Source organism: Oryzias melastigma, linkage group LG5, assembly GCF_002922805.2.
Source record: "Oryzias melastigma strain HK-1 linkage group LG5, ASM292280v2, whole genome shotgun sequence".
Taxonomy (NCBI): Eukaryota; Metazoa; Chordata; class Actinopteri; order Beloniformes; family Adrianichthyidae; genus Oryzias; species Oryzias melastigma.
In genome coordinates, this window is record NC_050516.1 from 26382575 (window position 1) to 26401765 (window position 19191).

The 19191-nt window shown below is 35.1% G+C and overlaps 2 protein-coding genes across 8 annotated transcripts in view; both read left to right on the plus strand.

The window, feature by feature from the left end:
- The window catches only part of kif5ab (kinesin family member 5A, b), an 87204-nt gene extending 74464 nt beyond the window's left edge, over nt 1–12740 (plus strand). For 2 of the 4 annotated variants that reach the window (XM_036212004.1, XM_024269465.2), the window contains 5 exons: nt 1433–1682; nt 2923–2984; nt 7297–7324; nt 7564–7646; nt 8862–12740. In XM_036212004.1, coding sequence (XP_036067897.1) covers nt 1433–1682; nt 2923–2984; nt 7297–7324; nt 7564–7633 — 410 coding nt within the window. In that variant the 3' untranslated portion in view covers nt 7634–7646; nt 8862–12740. Of the gene's footprint in view, nt 1–1432; nt 1683–2922; nt 2985–4331; nt 4562–7296; nt 7325–7563; nt 7647–8861 lie in introns of those variants that run through there. The other 2 variants (XR_002918954.2, XM_024269466.2) reach the window with 2 other exon arrangements.
- Nucleotides 12741–16029: 3289 nt separating this feature from the next.
- The window catches only part of soat2 (sterol O-acyltransferase 2), a 15929-nt gene continuing 12767 nt past the window's right edge, over nt 16030–19191 (plus strand). For 2 of the 4 annotated variants that reach the window (XR_004947912.1, XM_024269774.2), the window contains exons 1-5: nt 16030–16169; nt 18097–18267; nt 18458–18516; nt 18681–18817; nt 18917–18970. Coding sequence is in view for 3 of the 4 variants with exons in the window: in XM_024269774.2 (XP_024125542.1) it covers nt 18189–18267; nt 18458–18516; nt 18681–18817; nt 18917–18970 (329 nt within the window). In the remaining variant the exon portion in view is untranslated. Of the gene's footprint in view, nt 16190–18096; nt 18268–18457; nt 18517–18680; nt 18818–18916; nt 18971–19191 lie in introns of all 4 variants that reach the window. The other 2 variants (XM_024269777.2, XM_024269775.2) reach the window with 2 other exon arrangements.

Genomic DNA, 19191 nt, shown 5'->3' on the forward strand with positions numbered 1-19191 from the left:
ACAGCCTGACCACTGTCGTGACCAGTAGGAAATTTAGGCTAAGTAAACAAATGTGGAGAGTTTGAAAACAGGTTTCTGCTTACAAAAATTAGGTTGTTTTGTTGCAAGTGGACAAAAAACAGATGCTAAATTATTTTCACTTTTTTGTCCATTCTGGGCCTCCTTATTAAATAGATTACAAATTTTATAAAAAAAATAATAATAATAAAATATATATGTTTAGATTAGATTAGAAATGGTTTATTTCACACTATCAAGAAAAAATAATAATTCATGTACAAGAAAAAAAAATTAATGTAAAAAAATAATTCATGAGCAAATAAGGCATCTTATAAAAGAGTAAATAAAATGTATTTAATGTTTACAAGTTAAATTTCTTATGTTTTTTTATTAGAATTATACACAAAAAAGTTACTTAAGGGAATTAGAATATATACTAATACTTGTTTTTAATAATCCACAGTTGATAGTACTCCACTTTATCACACTCCTGGCTCAGTTTATAAATTCCATCAATAATAACATTTATTGTTTTAAGGTAAGAAATTAAAAATGTCCTGTGAGAAATTTTCAAAATAAAAACTATGATGCAAATATCCACTAAATTGGCCTAAAATACTACTAATCACTGTTTTTGGGATAATTCTATCAAATGTCAGACTCAGTTACATAAATGTACTGGTGTCATTTTGATCCTATAGTCTCTTTATTCGAGCAGCAACGTTAGATGATTCTTTTTCATCCCCGGTACAAGCATAACTTTAAAGTCTATTTTATTTTCCCCTCCAAAAACATCCAAGGAGAGCTCTGCCTGTTCTCGTCTGCCTTTCCTTTGTCAAATACGATCCTCGAATGATTGAACTGCAGGACCTTTCACTGATCAAACTCTTAGTTTATTATTATTTATTAATTTGTAAGACCAGTTTTGAAATTATTTTGGGTTTACTGACCTTTACTCTGAAAGATTTAGCTATATGGTTAAAAGAAGAAAACATTTCTTCTTCTCTAAAGGGTTTAAGAGTTTGGTGAAACATTCTCCATGTAAGGATTTCTGCTCTCTTAGAAGGAGATGCAAATCCCTAGAAAAAGCAGTGTAATCCTATTGGATCACCAGCTCCTTTCATCCCTGGTTCAGCTGAAGATAATCGCTCAAAGAAATTAGAAATGTGCACGCCGCTGCTGCTGTAGAGGGAAAATAAGCTATTGATTTATGTGAGAGTTTGTTTTAGAATGATAGATTTAATTATGCTAATTGGATACAGAATATATGAGAAACTGCTAAGTAATACGTTTGTATTTGCACAGTATGGCAAGCTTCATTAGAAGTTATATTTTTGGTCAAATTATGTCGCCACGCCACATAATTAAGATTTTCTCTGATGTCCGGAGGAACGGATCAGCTGTGACTCACATCCACTGCTATCAATTACAGCCAAGCCGGTGCGTCCGGGCCACTACCCGGTCTGCTCGCCCAGCAACCCCTTCTTCATCCGAGGCTACAGCGAACACCCCATCGCCTTCTGCAATGCAGTCTTTTACAACAAGAACAACCAGCTGGGCTCTGCCGCTCCAGCGAGGCCTGCTGCTGAGGTCCGGTTAGAAGAAACTAGCTCCAACCAGAACCCCCCAGAAGAACTCTTGGACTCCCAAAACATTGAAGATCACGACACTCAGAACAATAAGTGAGTGGCCTCAGTTTTCTCTGTGCCTGACTTTCTCCTGTTTGTATTACACAGGATTCCCAATGAGTCTTAAAAGCTTTGAATTTATAAATTTGGAAATAATACATTTAAGTTCCTCAAAAAAGGCTTGAATTCTGATATCTGAGCATTAAAAATTGTGCTGCTATAAATTTTTCCGCTACACATTTAATCTCAAAAATTTTTAAAAAAGTGTGTAATTAAGATTATTTTGATCAAATGTTGTAAATAAACGTCGGGAAAACCAGTTGCTAGGTGCCAAGACACTGAATTCCTACTGTCGTTTTGAAAAAATAAGTGAAAAAAGGGCTTTAAAATACTATCAATTATTAAATAAGATATGAAGCTACATTTCTGATCATAAATTGGGAGTAAATTAATAAAATGGGAAATAGACTAAGAAATTTGGGTTTAATTTTTAACATACACAGCCTTAAAAAGGTCTTTAAAAGTCTTAAATTTAACTTGAAGAAACTTGTAGGAACTCCGATTTGATCTTTTTCAATGAAAGTTTTTTAAATAAACACTCATTATCTAAACATATTGAACACTTGCATTTCTTGGACATTTATCTATTAAAGAATCACTCTAAGGGAACTTGTGTTTTTGGGAGTTTTAACATGTTTACTCGCGATGGAGGACATAAAATGTCTCACAAAAGTGAGTAAATCCCTCACTTTTGCTTCTACAGGTTTGGCTGTTGATGAATATATTATGATTTATTTTGCAGAAAAACAATAACTATACACTGCTATTCACTGACTACCTTTCATTGTTGTTAAAATTCCTTTCAACAGTGTTTTCTCATGAAAAAGATATAAATAAATAACTGCAGAAATGTAAGAGGGTGTACTCACTTGCTGCCAATCAGGATCAATCTATTTGTCCAAAGTAATCTTAATTATAAGGTTTTAAAAAACTTAAATGATTTAAACCTTACTGACCTTTTGAACTCAAACATTTGAGGCACTCTTTGCTCATTGTTTCCAATTATTACTTTACAAGTGAATGCTATGCTTGCTGCAAGTGAAGAGCAGAAATAGTCAAACTTCCTGAGGCAGAAAACTGTGTTTGAACTCCAAACATGAGCTTTGATTCTTATTTATTTAATCCAAGTGAAATCGCACTGTCAGTTTACCATCACAGTTTTATCTTGTTGAATTTAGAGTGCAAACTAAATATATCTGTGGAATAATTCTCTTTTTATATGGTTGCTTTTTAGGGTTCCAGCTGGGCCAGCAACCCAGGCAGACAACACATCAGAGATGCTGGATTCAGAAAACGGTGAGCTCCAGTCTGATAACGCCTAATTATAATGGCATGATCACAAACAGTGGGGGCAATTTCATTTATTTTTATGATCGCCTCCAGTAACACAGAATTCTGTTTTGTCTGCAGCAGCCATTATCTTTGAATGGTGTTTTCAGAAAACGCCGGCTGTGAAAATTATTTACATTGATTGTCATGCTGTCATCCTCACAGTTCACTTTTGGTTTCTTATTTCTTACATCCTGATGTTGTTGGTACATGATTGATAGATTCCCACTGTCAGTTTGGTGAGAGACATTGATGTTTTATTTCTTTTTTTGCATTTTTATGCTTTGTTGAAATGGGAAGTGTCATCTTTGAGGAATTAATAAAGAAGCCGATCGACTGCGGGATTCTCCTGCTTCTTTGTGTTTGTGTAAGAATGTGAAGAGCTGAAAGATGAAGGTCTCTCCCTTGAAAATATATTTTAATTCTTCAAAAATATCAGAGATAGCTGGTAGTTGAGGTAGAAAAAGTTAAGATTCCTTCTGCTGCGCTTTTAATCACTACAGGTTTAAATCAGGGTTCTGCAGCCTGCCAGAGCCACATGTGGCTCTTTATTGTGGATCTTTAGATTTATTGAAAAATGCTAACAATTGCATTAATAACAGATTAGTTATTTAAGTTGTACAAACAATTGATCAAAATGATGGTAAAAGTTTAATTTTGTGTCATAGAAATGTTGTTTAAATGTTATTTGAATTTGTGTTTTTATTGTAAAGTTAGTCAAATAAAACTCTTTTACTTTGATAAATTACGCTAAAGTGGTTAAATGCTTGAATAAATGCATTTTAAAATGATTAATGAATAGAACAAATACAAAGATATGTTTATTCTAAATAATATTAAACCTCTACTTGACGGATTACAATGTAGTAAAATTAGGTTAAGTAAACAAATGTGCAGAATTTGATGAAATTTAGTCAAATAAAAACATCTTAAAGTCTTTTACCTTAGTAAGTTACACTAAAGTGGTCAACCTTTTGAATAAATGCAGTTTAAAACAATTAATGAGTAAAATAAGTAAAAATCTGTTAATTCTAATATTTTAAGTTTTGTGTGGGATCCTCCACAGGATCCTCTGTCTATTAATATCTACCACAGTCAGATGAACGACATTTAATTTAACACTCCATTCACAAACCTTGATCCAACATGACATGTAGAAAAGTAGTAAATTTACACCCTTTAACCAATTATTTACTATTTTCTCGACTTAACACAAATTCAACACCCTGACCTCGGTCATGATCCATAGTTTAGTAAAGAAATGTGCAGAATTTGAAAAGTGATTTCTGCCCGCCTTTTTCATCGTTTGTCCAGACTCTGGTCATGCTGTGGACCGGGTGCCGACCCATAAAACTCAATACTTCCTGATCCCGGACAAGCCCCCAGAATTGGATTCTACTTGATGTTTGACTGTCTTGTATTTTTTAATTAAAGTTAAGCAGCTGGAGCATAATTGTTGACACAATGGGGATTTTATTTTGAAAGAAACCAGTGTGTTGTCAAAAGTAAAAGACATTTTAAAAGTTACATATAAATACATACAGACATTCAATGATTGTAGTATTTAAATCTACATTTTCCATAAAAAATATTTAATGGCCACAAAAACATAATTTTTGTGTATTTTTTTAAATAAAAAGTGTGACTTTTTCTGGATCAAATGGCTCTTTTGGGATAAAGGTTGTAGATTCCTGGTTTAAATTATCCTGTTTTTATGGGATTCTTCATCTAAAATGAAGAATTTCTGCCTATTTTGAAAATACATGAAAAAGTGGTTGAATCCTTGGTTCTAAGATCTGGACTTTTCATGTGTTAGTCGACACACTATAAGAAGAAGTAGCTTATGTTGCTCAGGCCTTTGGCTTCTACAGTATTGTCACATTTAATGCAGGAAAACTGTCCTTGCATTGGCAGTTCAGACCTTCTGACTCAAACTATGTGCTTTGGGCATTAGAGAGCTGTGGATACACGAGCACTCAATGGTTTCTAACAGATTCTGCCCATTCATTTCCATTCAGGTTATTTATAAAGTTGTCTCAAGTTATCGCTCATGAAGAGTTTCCCTGCAAGCTATAGAAATATGACTTGCGTTTGCTATCCTCCAGTGAAATATAATGGTCGGAATCTATTGCGTAACCATAAAAATAACACACACATTCCAGGAGATTTGGTTGCAAGTGTTTTCAACAGCTAAAGTTCTGCGGAGAATCCAAATTTCAATATGTTGTCTCACAAAAATGCATTTCACAAAATAAATCTCCGTCAGAAAAGCTTAGAGAAAGCCCAGCCTCCGGGGATTGCAGTAATACAGAAGCTGTCATGACCACAAGGCTCCAGGAAAATGAATTCTCTTGGAGGAACAGAAAGAATGTAAATATGATCCAGGAATTGCAAATAGAAGCATGTCCCAGTTCGTGAGTTAAGTGCTGTAGTGCTGCTATCATTGCCGTGTTGGCAGCTCTTAGAATGTCTGACTTTTTAATGAAAGAGCAGTCTGTGGTTGAAAGCTTTCAAAACATATGGCCCTCGTGGTTTTTGGTAATTGGCTGCAAAGAAATTGCTGCAGCAATGAAATTGTTCTCATTTGGGATGGAGTTCACAACTAAGTACCAAAATCTATCTTTCTCACTTTTTATGCTCTAAGTTCTAAATGTTATAAAGTAGTTTGTTAGACCTCAAAGAAAAGAGAGGCTTTCTTTTTTTTTTTTAAATTGACCGTCTCACAATATCTTGTAATTCCATTATTTTCCTGTTTACTAGGATGACAAGTGAGGCGAGACGGAAACCTCAAATTGATAAAAAGAAAATTGTGCAGAGTATCATAAAATCTAACCTATACCCATTTTTTCCAGATAATTCAATAGTAATTTCCTGCATAATTCACAGTTTAGGTGGAAATTGCAAATGAAAAGCTTTTTGTTTCATTTTATTCTGCAAGCGTAACATTTTTTGTGACTTTGCTGGGAACATGACAAGTAAAAAGCAGGAAAATCACAGACTGTCACATATTAACACACGCCTCGGGTTCTCAGTTTGGTCTCTGTTTTCACTTTAGAAGGGAGTAGAAAGCCTGTGTTTTCATTTTAAGAGACTAAACTGACTAGAGGCAAGGGTTGTTCCTCCAATTAAGCTTTCAGGGCTTTCACTTCACCAAATATAAACTGTATCATTAAGTAATTATTATTACATCTTATGCTACGGTCACACCGGGCTCAAACACGTGTATCAAGCAACCACTTTGAATGAGAAGTCTATGTAAAAAGAAGCTAGCTTGTTGCTTAAATACTAGCTAAACTCCAAAAGAGCCTAAAATTCCTCAGTAAACTAAATTAGTCAAAAACGATGACGTGCCAGGAGTACGAATTAATACATTAAAAAAACAGAATGAGTACATAAGACTAGATATGATAAAACATTACACATAAACGCTTTAAGACATTTTAAGCTTTTTGGTATTTTGAAAAACAAACTGATTTAAGATATTAAAACAAGAGAAATTTGGGATTTTCTTAGAAAGTCTACATTTATGAACAAAGAGTAGGAATAAGTTTATTAAAAATTTAAACTGCATTTCTCATGTTATTGGGAGGCACACGTTTCATGAAAATAAGAGTGCAAATTTGTAACAACAGAAAATTTCCCCAAAAAATGAAAAAATACATAAAGCCAAAATAAATGAATAAAACTATTTGTTAAAAATGTACAAAAATTACACAAATTTTGGTTTAAATATCCTTCAATATGTTTTTACACATTAAAATCTATGTAAAATCCCATAAAATATGTATTTTATTTTATTCCAAGATAAATCATCTATGTATTGTTTCCAAAAAAATATTAATATGTGGCACAGTTGCAATATTTTTGTGATAAAGTCCTCTAATGTCTATACACCTTTGATTTTTCCAGCAGATAATAGTAAAAGGATTAAAAGGAAATTGATTTAGTCGAGGAGTAATAAGTACTATGTCGTAACTTGCTCAGCACTGTACAAATGAAGTGTAATTAGTTGTGTTTTAATTCATTAAATGAAATTAACTTTAATCCTATTGTCAAAAGTCATGCAGTTTTAATTATGTGAGATTTGAACAAAGTCCTGCTGCTGTTTTTGATGCAGTGTACTGATTGCGGATGGAGATCACTGCTTTCCAGCTGTTTTCTGTTAAAATTCCTGACATGCTTCAATTTACCCTTTGTGTTTGTTAAAAACTCACTTTCCCCTCACCAAACGTGTCACTGTGCACCCGTCTGTGTCCTCACACACTCTCTCTGTCCACAGGAAACACCACAGATATCAATGACAACAGGTAAGCAGAGAGCACCTATTCAAACACCTGCATTTGTTGCTCTAAAATCATTATTGTGTAATTGTAGAAATACCTCGATAAGCCACATTTATTGCACCTGCATGGACTTGTTATCATTCTTGCATTTTGGAATGATTTACCCGCATTTCTCTGCTGCCCCCTCGTGCAACTGCTGCTTCTGCAAAGCTTGTGATTCTGCTGCTGGTTAGTTAGTGTCTGAATGTGGGTTTTCTGTCCAGAACCGACGTCTGTAACAGCCAAGACCCGGTCCAACTGTACAACCTGAAGCCCGAGGCCTCTGCCAGCTAATAAGTCCGAACAGGTGAGAACTCCTGAAAAATGGAACGTTGTTTTCCTGTAAATGTAATGTTTTAGACCACAAAAATGCAAACGAGTGCAATTGGAGCGCAGCAAAACACTTTAAATGATGGTTTCTGCATTAAAATGTATTAATATGGATTTCACGAAACGTAGATAAAAAATAAATGTGTGTTTTAAATAAATCATGCGGATTATTTCATTAAAAATAGATGTTTTACCACATATTTTGGTATCCAAAAATACAGCCTTAAATGGAAGTGTGAAGGCATTTCTTAAAATCTTAAGAACCACATCCATACTGCATAATTTACCATTTTTTAACCCACTTTTGAACTTCTTCCTGCTTACAGTTGGATGATATCAACAAGAAATTTCCATTCAAAGCCTGTAAACTCCAAATATATCTATTTGTTTTAAGCCTGATTTAGGTGAAAAATTGAGTCTTAAAGAACTTACTGACCAATACGCATATAATCTACATGTCAAAGTAGGCTAACAAAACTAAAAAACTGTTCTCAGTATTACATTTTGAATTATTATTCTTAAAAGACAGACTAAAACAGCTTAGATCCTGTTTTTGAAGAATCTGCACCTTCAAAGGATCCGAGTCTTTCCAGCGGAAGCGAAATGAAAGAACAGAAATGCCGGCAGCTGGAAAACCACGGTGCCGTTTGAGTCCCTTTTCCTGAAAAGCTCAGAGAAACAACATCTGTCTAGAATCCGATGCTTTTTTTTAATTGCTTTCTAATCCCAACCTAGATACGCTACATAATAAAAAATGTTGCATAAGGAGGCTGAGAAAATTCAATTATTTCAGCTGCTGCTTATCCTACTATGAAGCCACTGCTGATGCCAGTTTTTTTTAATATAAAATATAATCCATATGATCTGTCAGTTTTTTCGGTCCGTTTAAAATTGCAGACTGAATATATAAGCTAATGCAGTGATTCTGTTTATTATTGCTCATTTTTTAACATTGTAAGTACATGTTTTTCACAGTTTTGGGGACTTTTACTGCTAAATTTGGCTCCGATTTTGCTCTTCTGAGTAATTTCCGGTGAACAAAAATAAAGTAACACGCTCCGTTTGGCAGTCATTGTGTGACTCAGGTAGCTGTCACTTCTGTTCTATACACGCTAGCTCTATGTCCTAAAGGAAAACATCTGAAATGTCACTCTGACTGAACGTTTCTGTGTTTGTGTCTCTTTTTTTCCAGGCTGCTGAATTTGTCTCCTCTGTAAATCTGCATGCAGCTCATCACTGTCCTTCCAAACTCTTCCTCCTCTTACATCGTCTCCTCCTGTGAACTCTTCTTCTCCTCGTTTTTTTTTCTTTCCAAGCCTATGCTTGCTCCTAAGTGGGTGAGAGTGTGGCAGGCCTCGCGTCTCAGCTGCAGGACCTGGCAGCCTCCATCTGCCGCTGCACCCCTGCACCAGTGACTTCAACGACAACGTGACCAGAAACCCACAGAGGAGCGACAACAGGTGCAGCGCAGACAGTGAACCACTAGAATGTGCTGTTTGACACTGGGGAAGGGGGTAAAAATCTATCAGAAATTCCCTTATCTTCTTCATTTTTTACTCCACATTATTTTTTTTATGTTGGTCTACAAGATTATTTAAGGAATTGTCCCCAAAGAAGTGAAATATTCTTTAGATGCAAAATTCCAGTTAAGAAAATTATGTTTTTTTGTAAATCAGGTGCTAAAGAAAAAGAAAATAAATTGGGGATTTAAAAAAAAGACTTTTTGAGAATTAAAGTTTCCCCTCACTTTATTTTTCCTGGTGTCTTACTATTAATTGAAAGGTTTTTAAATTTAAAAATAAATGTATTAAATAATCACATTTACATCATTGACTTTCATAGTTCAAAAATATAAACACCTGACAGAAAACATTAAAACGTAAAAGTATTACATGGCTTGTTCTGACAACTAAGTGTTACTCAGTTATGTTTATTTTACTTCTTTCTTTTTTTTAACAATTTTATTTGATCTAACTGATCAACGTTGTTTTGAAGTTAAGAAATAATCTAATCATTTAATCCACTTTTAATATTTCCAATTTGAGGATTATTCTAAAAAAAATGAATTGGTGTCTATTTAAGCCCCTCCCTCTCCAATACCACCTTATTCTGATTGGCTGAGACCGGCTGTTCTGTCAAAGTAAAGCTTCAACGCTATTGTGTTCATTTTTCTGGAGTTTGTGCTCAAAAAACTCATTTTTTTTTTAACAAAGATGTTACTTTTAGACACTACAAAAATGTGTTTACTCTACTTTACATTAATGCTCCTTCTTTCATCAAATATAGAAGAAAAATAAAGAAATTTGTTGTTTATTCTTATTTTTATCAAACTCCATTCCAAAGATTTTATTTTCTTGTGTGATTTAATAAAAGATGATTTTGTGAAGCATTATTTGAAACAGTTCATAGGCCTCAAAACACTTATCACCTCATTTGACCACAACTTTGCTCCTCTGTCCAGTTTTGACAAACATGGACTCCATCTAAAGGATTCATTCAGATTTTTCTTGGTTGAGAACACTCACCGCAGCTTATTGATGCAACCACTTCTTTAAAATTAATCTGGAAATGATTTTTTTTTTATTTTAAATATAAAAACCAAAACAATTGAATGTTTTTTTTCAGTTTTAATGTCGTTAATGAAAAATAGTTGCTGGCTTTTTGTCATCTGTGACAAACTCCCTGTCAGAAACTTTATGTAAATCATTGAAATGTTGTCCTGTCATGCATGGTTGAGGGGGAAATGTGTAGCAGCTATTTTTATACTCCTAGATTTATTTAAAAAGAAATATAATATATACTAATATATTTATTATTTATTTGAAAAGATTCTCAAAAGATAATTATTTATTTTTAGTTTACAACAGTTGGATGTGATCCTTTTGTGTTTTTTTTTGTGAACAGAATTGATCAGCTTTCTGCATGCATGTGAACAGCACCTGGTACTTTACTGAACAACCTCAGAAGGAAACCTGAAGAAAAAGAATCCTTTTCTATGGTAATCTACAGCACATGACTGCAGGGTTATTGCAGGTTATCAGACGCTGATGCAGTTCAGCCGGTTTGACTGATACACGCTCACAGAGATTGCATCTGATCGGCCTGTGATATTTTGACCTTTGAAAACCAGATGAGTTGTAAAACCTCCAGTTGGAGATATCTTTGCAGATAAGTGGATAATCTCGTTGTCTCTGATCATCAGTGACTAAGTGCCACCCACCATGCTCTCTCTGTTGACCTCCTGATCAAACAGTCAGGATGAGGGAGTTAATGGTGACAGTGACTGAGATGTACGGAGGTTTTCAGTCTCTACCAGGGAGTTTTCAGTCCGATTTGGCTTAAGTGGGACCTGTTTAAAAACTGGCTGTCAGTTAAATGACTGAAGGATTTTTTTAAAAAAGTGTTTTTAGTGGTTCTACCATGTTCTTTGAGGGGCCTCTGGTCAATTTTGCAACTTTAGGAAACCCTTTCAGAAATGACATTTAAAACATTTTTCAGAACTATCAGGTTTTAATCTATTAAATGTGAATAAACTGCAACTGTCTAGCAGTTTAGTGTGCAAGAAGAGCTTCAAATAGGGCAGAGATTGTTAATTATTTTATTTCTTTCAAGTCAATTTTAACAAGTGTTCAAATTTGTGTAACTACAGCCGTTTACCTCTGGAGAAAAGCTGGCAAAATGCTGCTTAATAATTTTCATGCACCCTTTTTTTCTCTATGGCCAGATTCTCTTGCATTTTTCTGATGATAGAGAACATATATAGAGAAAATTTAACTTAATGTTGCATTTCAGAATATTTCTTTGTTCAAATCGTTGTAAATCAGGAGCAAAAAGTGTTTTAAAAAAGCGTATTTGTGACACACTGTAAAAAGTGAAACGTTGGATCAATTAACACAAATGTTGTAATTTGTTACATTTAAAAATATTAGTTTTTGTCAAATTAAATGTTTAACATGAGTAAACTATCAACTGAGAATCAGAATTTGATAAAAAAAAATTAATCATTTTAAATGAAACAAATTACAGAGATTTTGATAATTCAACCAATTTTTCACTTTTTACAGTGCAGAAAGTACGCTGGGGAGGCCACAAGCTCCATGCTCCTCTCCATTCTGATGAATTCAAATGCAGATCAATAGATCTTTATTTTCCTTGTCTGAGCTGGAATCTGGCTCAGAACTGTTTGGCTGAATAGCTCCAGTGTTGCTCATCATTTTTGTTACCTCACTAATGTTAGGCTGGGGTTGTGAGAGGCTGTAAGCTAGTGGGAGAGAGTGTAAACCGATGGATGATGGGAAGTGGGGGCGGGCTCCTCTGTGGCAACAGTTCTGTCCACACCTCAGAAGTGAATTTCTGATGAACTACTGCAGAAACCATGTCTTGGCAGTCTTTAAGTTTCTATAATACTTTAAATAGAATACACTTACATCCTCAATGAAATCGTTTAGTTAACATAAAGTATGCACAGTTAGTCTTTCAACGTTCTGTTTTATGGCAGAGCGACAAGTCATTAAACATCTCATGTTCCTGAGGAAAAAGTTAGCAAAACTGAGCAGGACGATTCTGCTCCCTCTTCATCTCCCTTCCCTCTGAGTTTGTAACACAATATTTATTTAGTCTTAAGTTCTCTGGGAGGTCAGAACGGGCATTAAACTTCAAACTGGCTGTTTGCATAACCTGCAGAAACCATGCGTCGACTGTGAAAGGTTAACATGCTATCAGCCAAGGGAAACAGATTTTCTCCTGATATGTACTCTGGTAGCACATTGAGATTTATTTATTTATTTATTTATTTACCGAATACATTTTTTTTCTCCCCCTTTGTTATTCTAATTGTAATGTAAACCACTTTCACTGTGTCCTGAGTAGCAGAAATAAAACTACATGAACGGTGGAGTGGTTTAAAACAAAAAAAGATGGAAACAAAAATGTCTGTACAATTGTGTGTTTTCTGGCTTGTGTGTGGAGTGTGATTTAGTGCATGGAGTATTCTCTTTTTTGTAGCTGCTGGGAGGCGGCTTTGTTACCTGATGAAACTCATGTCAATAAACCTCATACTGTGTCTGTTGCCTCTCCGTCTGGACAAACTTGGATGGGATCGATGGGATTTGTAGAAATATTGTCAAACATTTCCAAATGCCATCCATCCATTTTTAGAACCCCTTGTGGGGTCGTGGGGATGCTGGAGCCTATCCTAGCTACTGTTGAGTGAAGGGGGGGTACACCCTGGACAGATCTGTCCCAGGGTCATTTTATAACTGCCTCACATGCTGGTAGAGAATCGGCTTAAAAGAGGGAAAGTAGATAGGAAGAAGAGATGCAAACAGTTTCATTACTTAATAGTATTTTTTTTTTTTACAGTATTTGAAGCAAATTTATTTGCAGGCATATTTATAAAGATTTCCATTTGTGTAGTTAGAATTTTAGAAGAAAAACAAGGTACATTTTCTCTTTTTTTTTTATTTAACCTTTATTTATCCAGGCATGACAAATTAAGAACTAAATCAAGGAAAATCCTTTTTAGAAAAAAAAGTAGAAGGAGTTACAAAACTATAATCTACTACCAAGTGAAACTGGATTTAAAAAAATGTTATGCAAACAATAAACCCTTCACATGTACAATTTTAGGTCTTTGAGACGTTGATTTATCCAGGAACGAGAAGCATTTCCCGAAGAAAGTGATGAGAAAGCCAGGTTTGTCGGCTGCACATCTGTGTCTTTTCTCAGCACATGCCAGTGGTGGAGTAGATTCCATTTAAATCTGTTTTCAAGAGATTTTTTTAAGGTCTGATCTGCTCGACAGTTTTACATTTTTTCCAGTCCTTCGCGTACTTTGGCTATAGCAAATGTTTGACTTTCTATTTCTTTTCTATCATCTTGAACTCCTCTCGACATTCTCCTGTGACCACTAGCTTCAACAAGGCAATTTCACAAAGAGCGCTGCTTTATTGGACATTTTACTTCTTTTTTTTTTTACTCTCCTCTGTAAAGCCCAGAGGCAGTTGTGGGGGAGTAAATATAGCAGAGCAGCTTGCATGAACCCATCGACTGAGTCACAGTCATAAAGCTGCTTGAATCACCTTTCCCTGCCAGTCCGGTGGACGGTTTCAACGTCGTTGGGTCGTCTTGACCTTCATGTGTAAAGTCCTTTCAGTCCAGTTATTTTATTGGAGAAGAAGATAAATTGCCCAAGTTCTTAAAAGTTGGAGCAGAAAACAAATATGCATTCAGAGACACGTATCGCCGAAGTGTGTCAACACTCCAGTCAGAAAACAGCATGCTTCTGAAAATTCACACATGTATTTCTGTCCTCTGACATAATTTCTTCAGTTTTTTTTTGCTAATTGACAGAACTGTTGCTGCATGGAGGAATGCGATGTGAGACATTTCAAATGGAAAAGCTTATTTTGAAACTATTTGGATTTTGGCTTTAATACAATGCATTTATTTTCATACTATTTCTTTTAACAAACTGTCTGCAATTGCATCAAAAAAGCTGAGATCTCCACTTATGACCTCTTCTCTGAACACTTTTAATGCTCTGAGAAAGTGTTGCATCTCTACCCACATTGCTAAGTAACAATATTTTCTTCTTTACAATCCATACTGCCGACTTCACCTGTCAGTATTGTGAAAAGTCACATCTGGAGGGTGCAGATTAGCAGATTATAACAACTCCTGCTGACACACAGATTGTCACTCAGTTAATGTGTGTATTTGAACCTTCAAGTGTTTTGGATTTCCCATTCTGGTTCTACATTTTGGTTTTTAAATACATGTGGACACAGTGTCTGATTTTCACTATAAACACCTAGTAAACCCGAGTTGTTGTGTGCACTTATTTTTGTGTGAAAGTGTCTTACGGAAAGTTGTTTTTGGTAACACTTAGTTTCACAGTACAATACTTTTAGGGTATTTAAGTAGTGCTTGAAATCTAGTTCATATAATAAATTAACAAGTAAAACTCAAGGTACTTTTTTGTACTTACCTTGTCCTTACATGTGCTATGTGCAGTACCACAAAAGACACACTACTGTTCAAAAGTTTGGGTTAGCCAGACAATTTTGTGTTTTCCATTAAAAGCTGCACTTTTATTGACCAAATGAGTTGTAGAATGAATAGAAATTATTGTAAATACATTGATAAGGTTAGAAATGTTGATATTTGAGCAATCGCATAGGAACACTGGAGTGATAGATGTTGGACATAAGCCTCTAGTGCCCATGATGCACCAAAAACTTGTTTGTTACTAGATTTAGTTTTTTTTTATCATTTAACATAATAACAATGTATATAATGTATATTTGATTAGCTTAAAGTCACCTTCATTAAAAAAAATATACTTTTCTTTCCGAAATAGGAAGATTTTTAAAGCCTTGTTTCCACTAAGTAGTCTTGTCCGGTATTTTAAGTGTTTCCATTGTAAAATTGACCCATTAAACTGTACCAAACTGTAGCTCTTGGGGGCCCCCATTGGTTTAAAAGTGGAATGGAACGGTCGGGGCGGAACCGCTGTTGTCACCTGTTGATCGGCAGAAAATGATGACGACATTAGGAAACCCAAGTATAATTCTAAGATAGCATTTCCTTTTTACGGCTGTATTCTCCACAATCTTTTCAAACATTAAATTCCTGTAATACACGATGTACAAAAAGTAAAGCAAGACAAAGATGAGCTGCTGGTTGACCTCCATTGTTGTTGATTTCTAGTTGTTGCACTACAATGACATGTTGTCATTTTGGAGCCAGACGACTTCAGTAAGCAGCGATTGGTCCGAGTCAGTCAACATTTCTGTGGCAACCACTCTGGCCAAAACTTGGCGTGTGGGCACATGCTTTGGTTAAGGTATCTGATTGGTCAGTTTATGACTTCCAGTAAAGAAAAATTGTCATTAAAAAATTTGGATTAGCAAGAACATGTTATCAGAGCAAGAATGTGACTGAATAATAGCTGTTTACTTCTCTATTGAAGTCTATGGGATTTTACTTCTTGTTATCAGTTGGTATAAAGTTCTTCCTTTTCAAAACGCAGTGGGGAAGGGGTCACTCAACCAGTTCTCACATACAGTCAGTAAATACTCAGTAGGTACCACAGAATTATGAACCAAATAGTACCACAAAAATAAACGAAGTACCATTTAAATACCCAGCAGGTACAATAAAAGTACCATGTAATCAACACTTGAGTACACTGTAAATACTGTATTTTTACACCATATAAATATACCAGATCTTAAATTGTGTACTGTCAGCCAAAAGACTCAAACCTTTCAGATAAGTCCCCAAGCTGCATAACTTCCAGCATCCAGCAGTAGAGTTCACTTGGGTTGGTCAGAGGAGGATGGCCTGTAAAAGGCTGAGAGCCAAAAGGACAAAGTTCAAAATCAACAGAGGAAAAGTACACAGATCACAGTGACACACATCTGCTGACACGAACAGCAGCGTTCTGTCAGAGGGACTGGGCGGCTGAAACTGTCTGTCATCCAGCAGACTGGGAACTGTGAGTACGGATCCTTCACGGTGGGACATTATTAAAGGCTGTAGATTCTGCTGCTTTCGCTGACGACGGTTTTATGAGGAGCAGTAATTGCTCCCACTGAAAGTGACGCAAACAATTAGTATTCTTGGATAGCAGTGCATTAATAATGTACGCGTTTAACTACTTTTTAAATGTTTTTTTACATTATGAGATTATCAATCTGTCTTTTTTTAATTACGTTTTAACAATTTATGTTTCACTTTAAATTATTTTTGACATATTTCCTTCATCTATTAAGCACATGTTGACCTTTGAGTTGATGTGAGTTTTATCTCACCATCCAAACAATGAACAGTGATCTGATGACATAATTTCACTTGTTTCTGTAGGTTTGGCAATAATTTTCACTGTCTCTTTTCTCATATATTAATTTGGAAATGCATTTGTTTAATAATAAGGATGTAAGTATATTTATAGAGATTTTTATAATTTACATGTTTATTACCTCTTGTAAAGATATCAAAATCTGATATGCAGACTAAAAGACATACTGGATTTTTCAGAGTATTTGTCGCCCCCAAGTACACTAATCCCCCCATATTCGCGGGGATTGAGTCATCCGCGAATATGACTGAAAAAAAATCTGTGAATATGAGAAACCGCGATTTAAAAAAGCGAAGATGCGGGGGAACACTTTATTAGCCACAGAATCCCAAAAATGCAAGATAAAGATGAAATACAAACATATGTTATTGCTCTGGAGTATAAGTAACGCTTCTCCACAACTCTGCCTAACCCGGCGTAATGATGCGGTCACACTAGTGTGTCAAATTTGCATCTGAATATTAATGTTTTGATGCAAATAAGAAAAAAAAGGAGAGCGATTAGGTTCTTCTCCATTTTTACTTTTGGCAGCGCTTCTTCTTCAGTGGCAAATACTGATAAACACAGCTACAGTGCCCTCTGGTGGTTATTTGGAGGAAACAACCGCTAAAGAGAAATCAATTGTTAGTTTGAAAAAAAATATATATATTTTTATATATAAGTCACTATACATGTATAAGTTGTTACAGAGTACAAGTCACACCACTGGCCAAACTATGCAAAAAAACTGCCACTTATACTTGAAATAAATACTGTAAATACTTGGTATCAAAATCTCTACACAACCTTCTATTAATTATGATCAAATAGACATTTTGTTTAATTGCATACACATACAAGCAGTATTACTAATGAGAAAAATAATTGAAAGCTCAAAATTCAGTAAATTAGTATGAGGCCAACAATGAACAAATCATGAAAAAAGTTCATTTTTCTTCATTCCACTCGTGGTTATTTAGTGTAGAATCTGCTCAGTGTTTCTCATGAGAGCAGATCAAACAGAATGAGTTATCAAATGAGGTCACTTGGAGTCTTTCAACTCTGTAGGAACAAGTTTGGCAGAATTGTGTGTATCTTATCTGCAGCATGTAAACCTTTTTCTGATGACCGAAACTTTATCATTTGTTTACAGTGTTGGGTTTGAACTGCAGTGACTGTTGATGTTGTGGGGGTAGATCTTTAGGAGGGTAACCATCGTTCAGACCTGCGTGACCTGTGTGATCACTGATGCAGTGGTTGCAGTCTGTCAGAATAAAGCAGAAAATGGGAAATTCTTTTTTTTTTGAAGAGTGAAATCAGCTGAGATGGTTGCATCAGCGTTCCCTTTGAAACACTGTGCAGAGGTGCAGCGGCGCTTTTAAAAATGAAAACGTGAAAAGAAAAAATAGCAAGTGTTTCAATCTGTGGAGAACAAAGCACTGGATGCATTATGATTCTCATTAAGATATTAGAGCCACAAACATTTTCCTTAATTAGGGGAATCACTTCTCATCTATATGTACAGATAATTGGATGTTATAGTCATTTCATTTGCATGTTTCTGTTTTCATTTTTCTGTTTGTAGAGCAGCAGTGCTGCTGAGAATAAGCAGACCCTTTCATGTGCAGGACTTGATTTCTAGTTCTCGGACCAATCCGTTTCAGCGCAGCGGTAACCATGACGACTGCAGAGCAACCGAATGGGCTAAGACAACGGCAAACCAAGACCTGTCAGTCAGAGGATAACTCCAGCCATGGTAAACAATAAATGACTAAAGTTTATGGGGAGTGATTTTGTTTTTGTGACAATCTAAAAAAAGAGAGAATTTTACCAAACTAAAGTGTTTGTGTTATTTATGTTTTTGCTTAGTTGCTTGGATCTCACTATTATTGAGTATGGACTGAAATAAATTTAATTAAAAAACACCTGTTTTGTATTTTATGCAGTTGGGAAACAAGACGATGAGCTGGATAAAGAATATAAGAAGTGGAAAACATATTCTCAGGTACTCAATCACTTCACTTCATTCTTTGAAACAAAGAAAATCTGCATCAAATAGTAAAAGTCATCACAGTGATGTACAATGAGCCTGTTTTTTTCATTATTGACAAATTGGTCAGACAGAAATACCATCCGGAAAGCTAAAAAAAATCCAATATTTGTTTCTAGAAGGTAAAGGTGAAAGTTCTGGAGCAAATCCAGGATCAACTCGGTGAGATTCTGGACCGAGCTTTGACCGAGTCCTTTCAACCTCCTGCTCACCTGAAGACCTCAGCTACGGGGAAGAAACTGAATAAACACTCTGGGTGAGAGAACATTTTTTCCAAAAGCTTTCTATTATGTTGACTCTTGTGTTATACTGAAGAGTCACAGACATGCCTGACTGCTTCTCTGCCCTCTGTTAGATCTCAGAGGATGGACGATGGGAAAGTGTTTGTGGCACGAGCATCACTGCTGGAGTAAGGAAAGAAAAACACTATAAAATGTATTGGTAATAGCATTTCATTTATTAGAAATAAGAATGCAAATTGTTATTGGAGGTGGAAAAAATGTAGCATTTTTTTGTACTGTTTTCTATTGAATATATATATTTTAAGGATTTCAAAAGCACTTTACTTATGTTTTTACTCAGATTTTATCATTTTTCTTGTTTACCTATAAAACATTTTGGCAATATTTG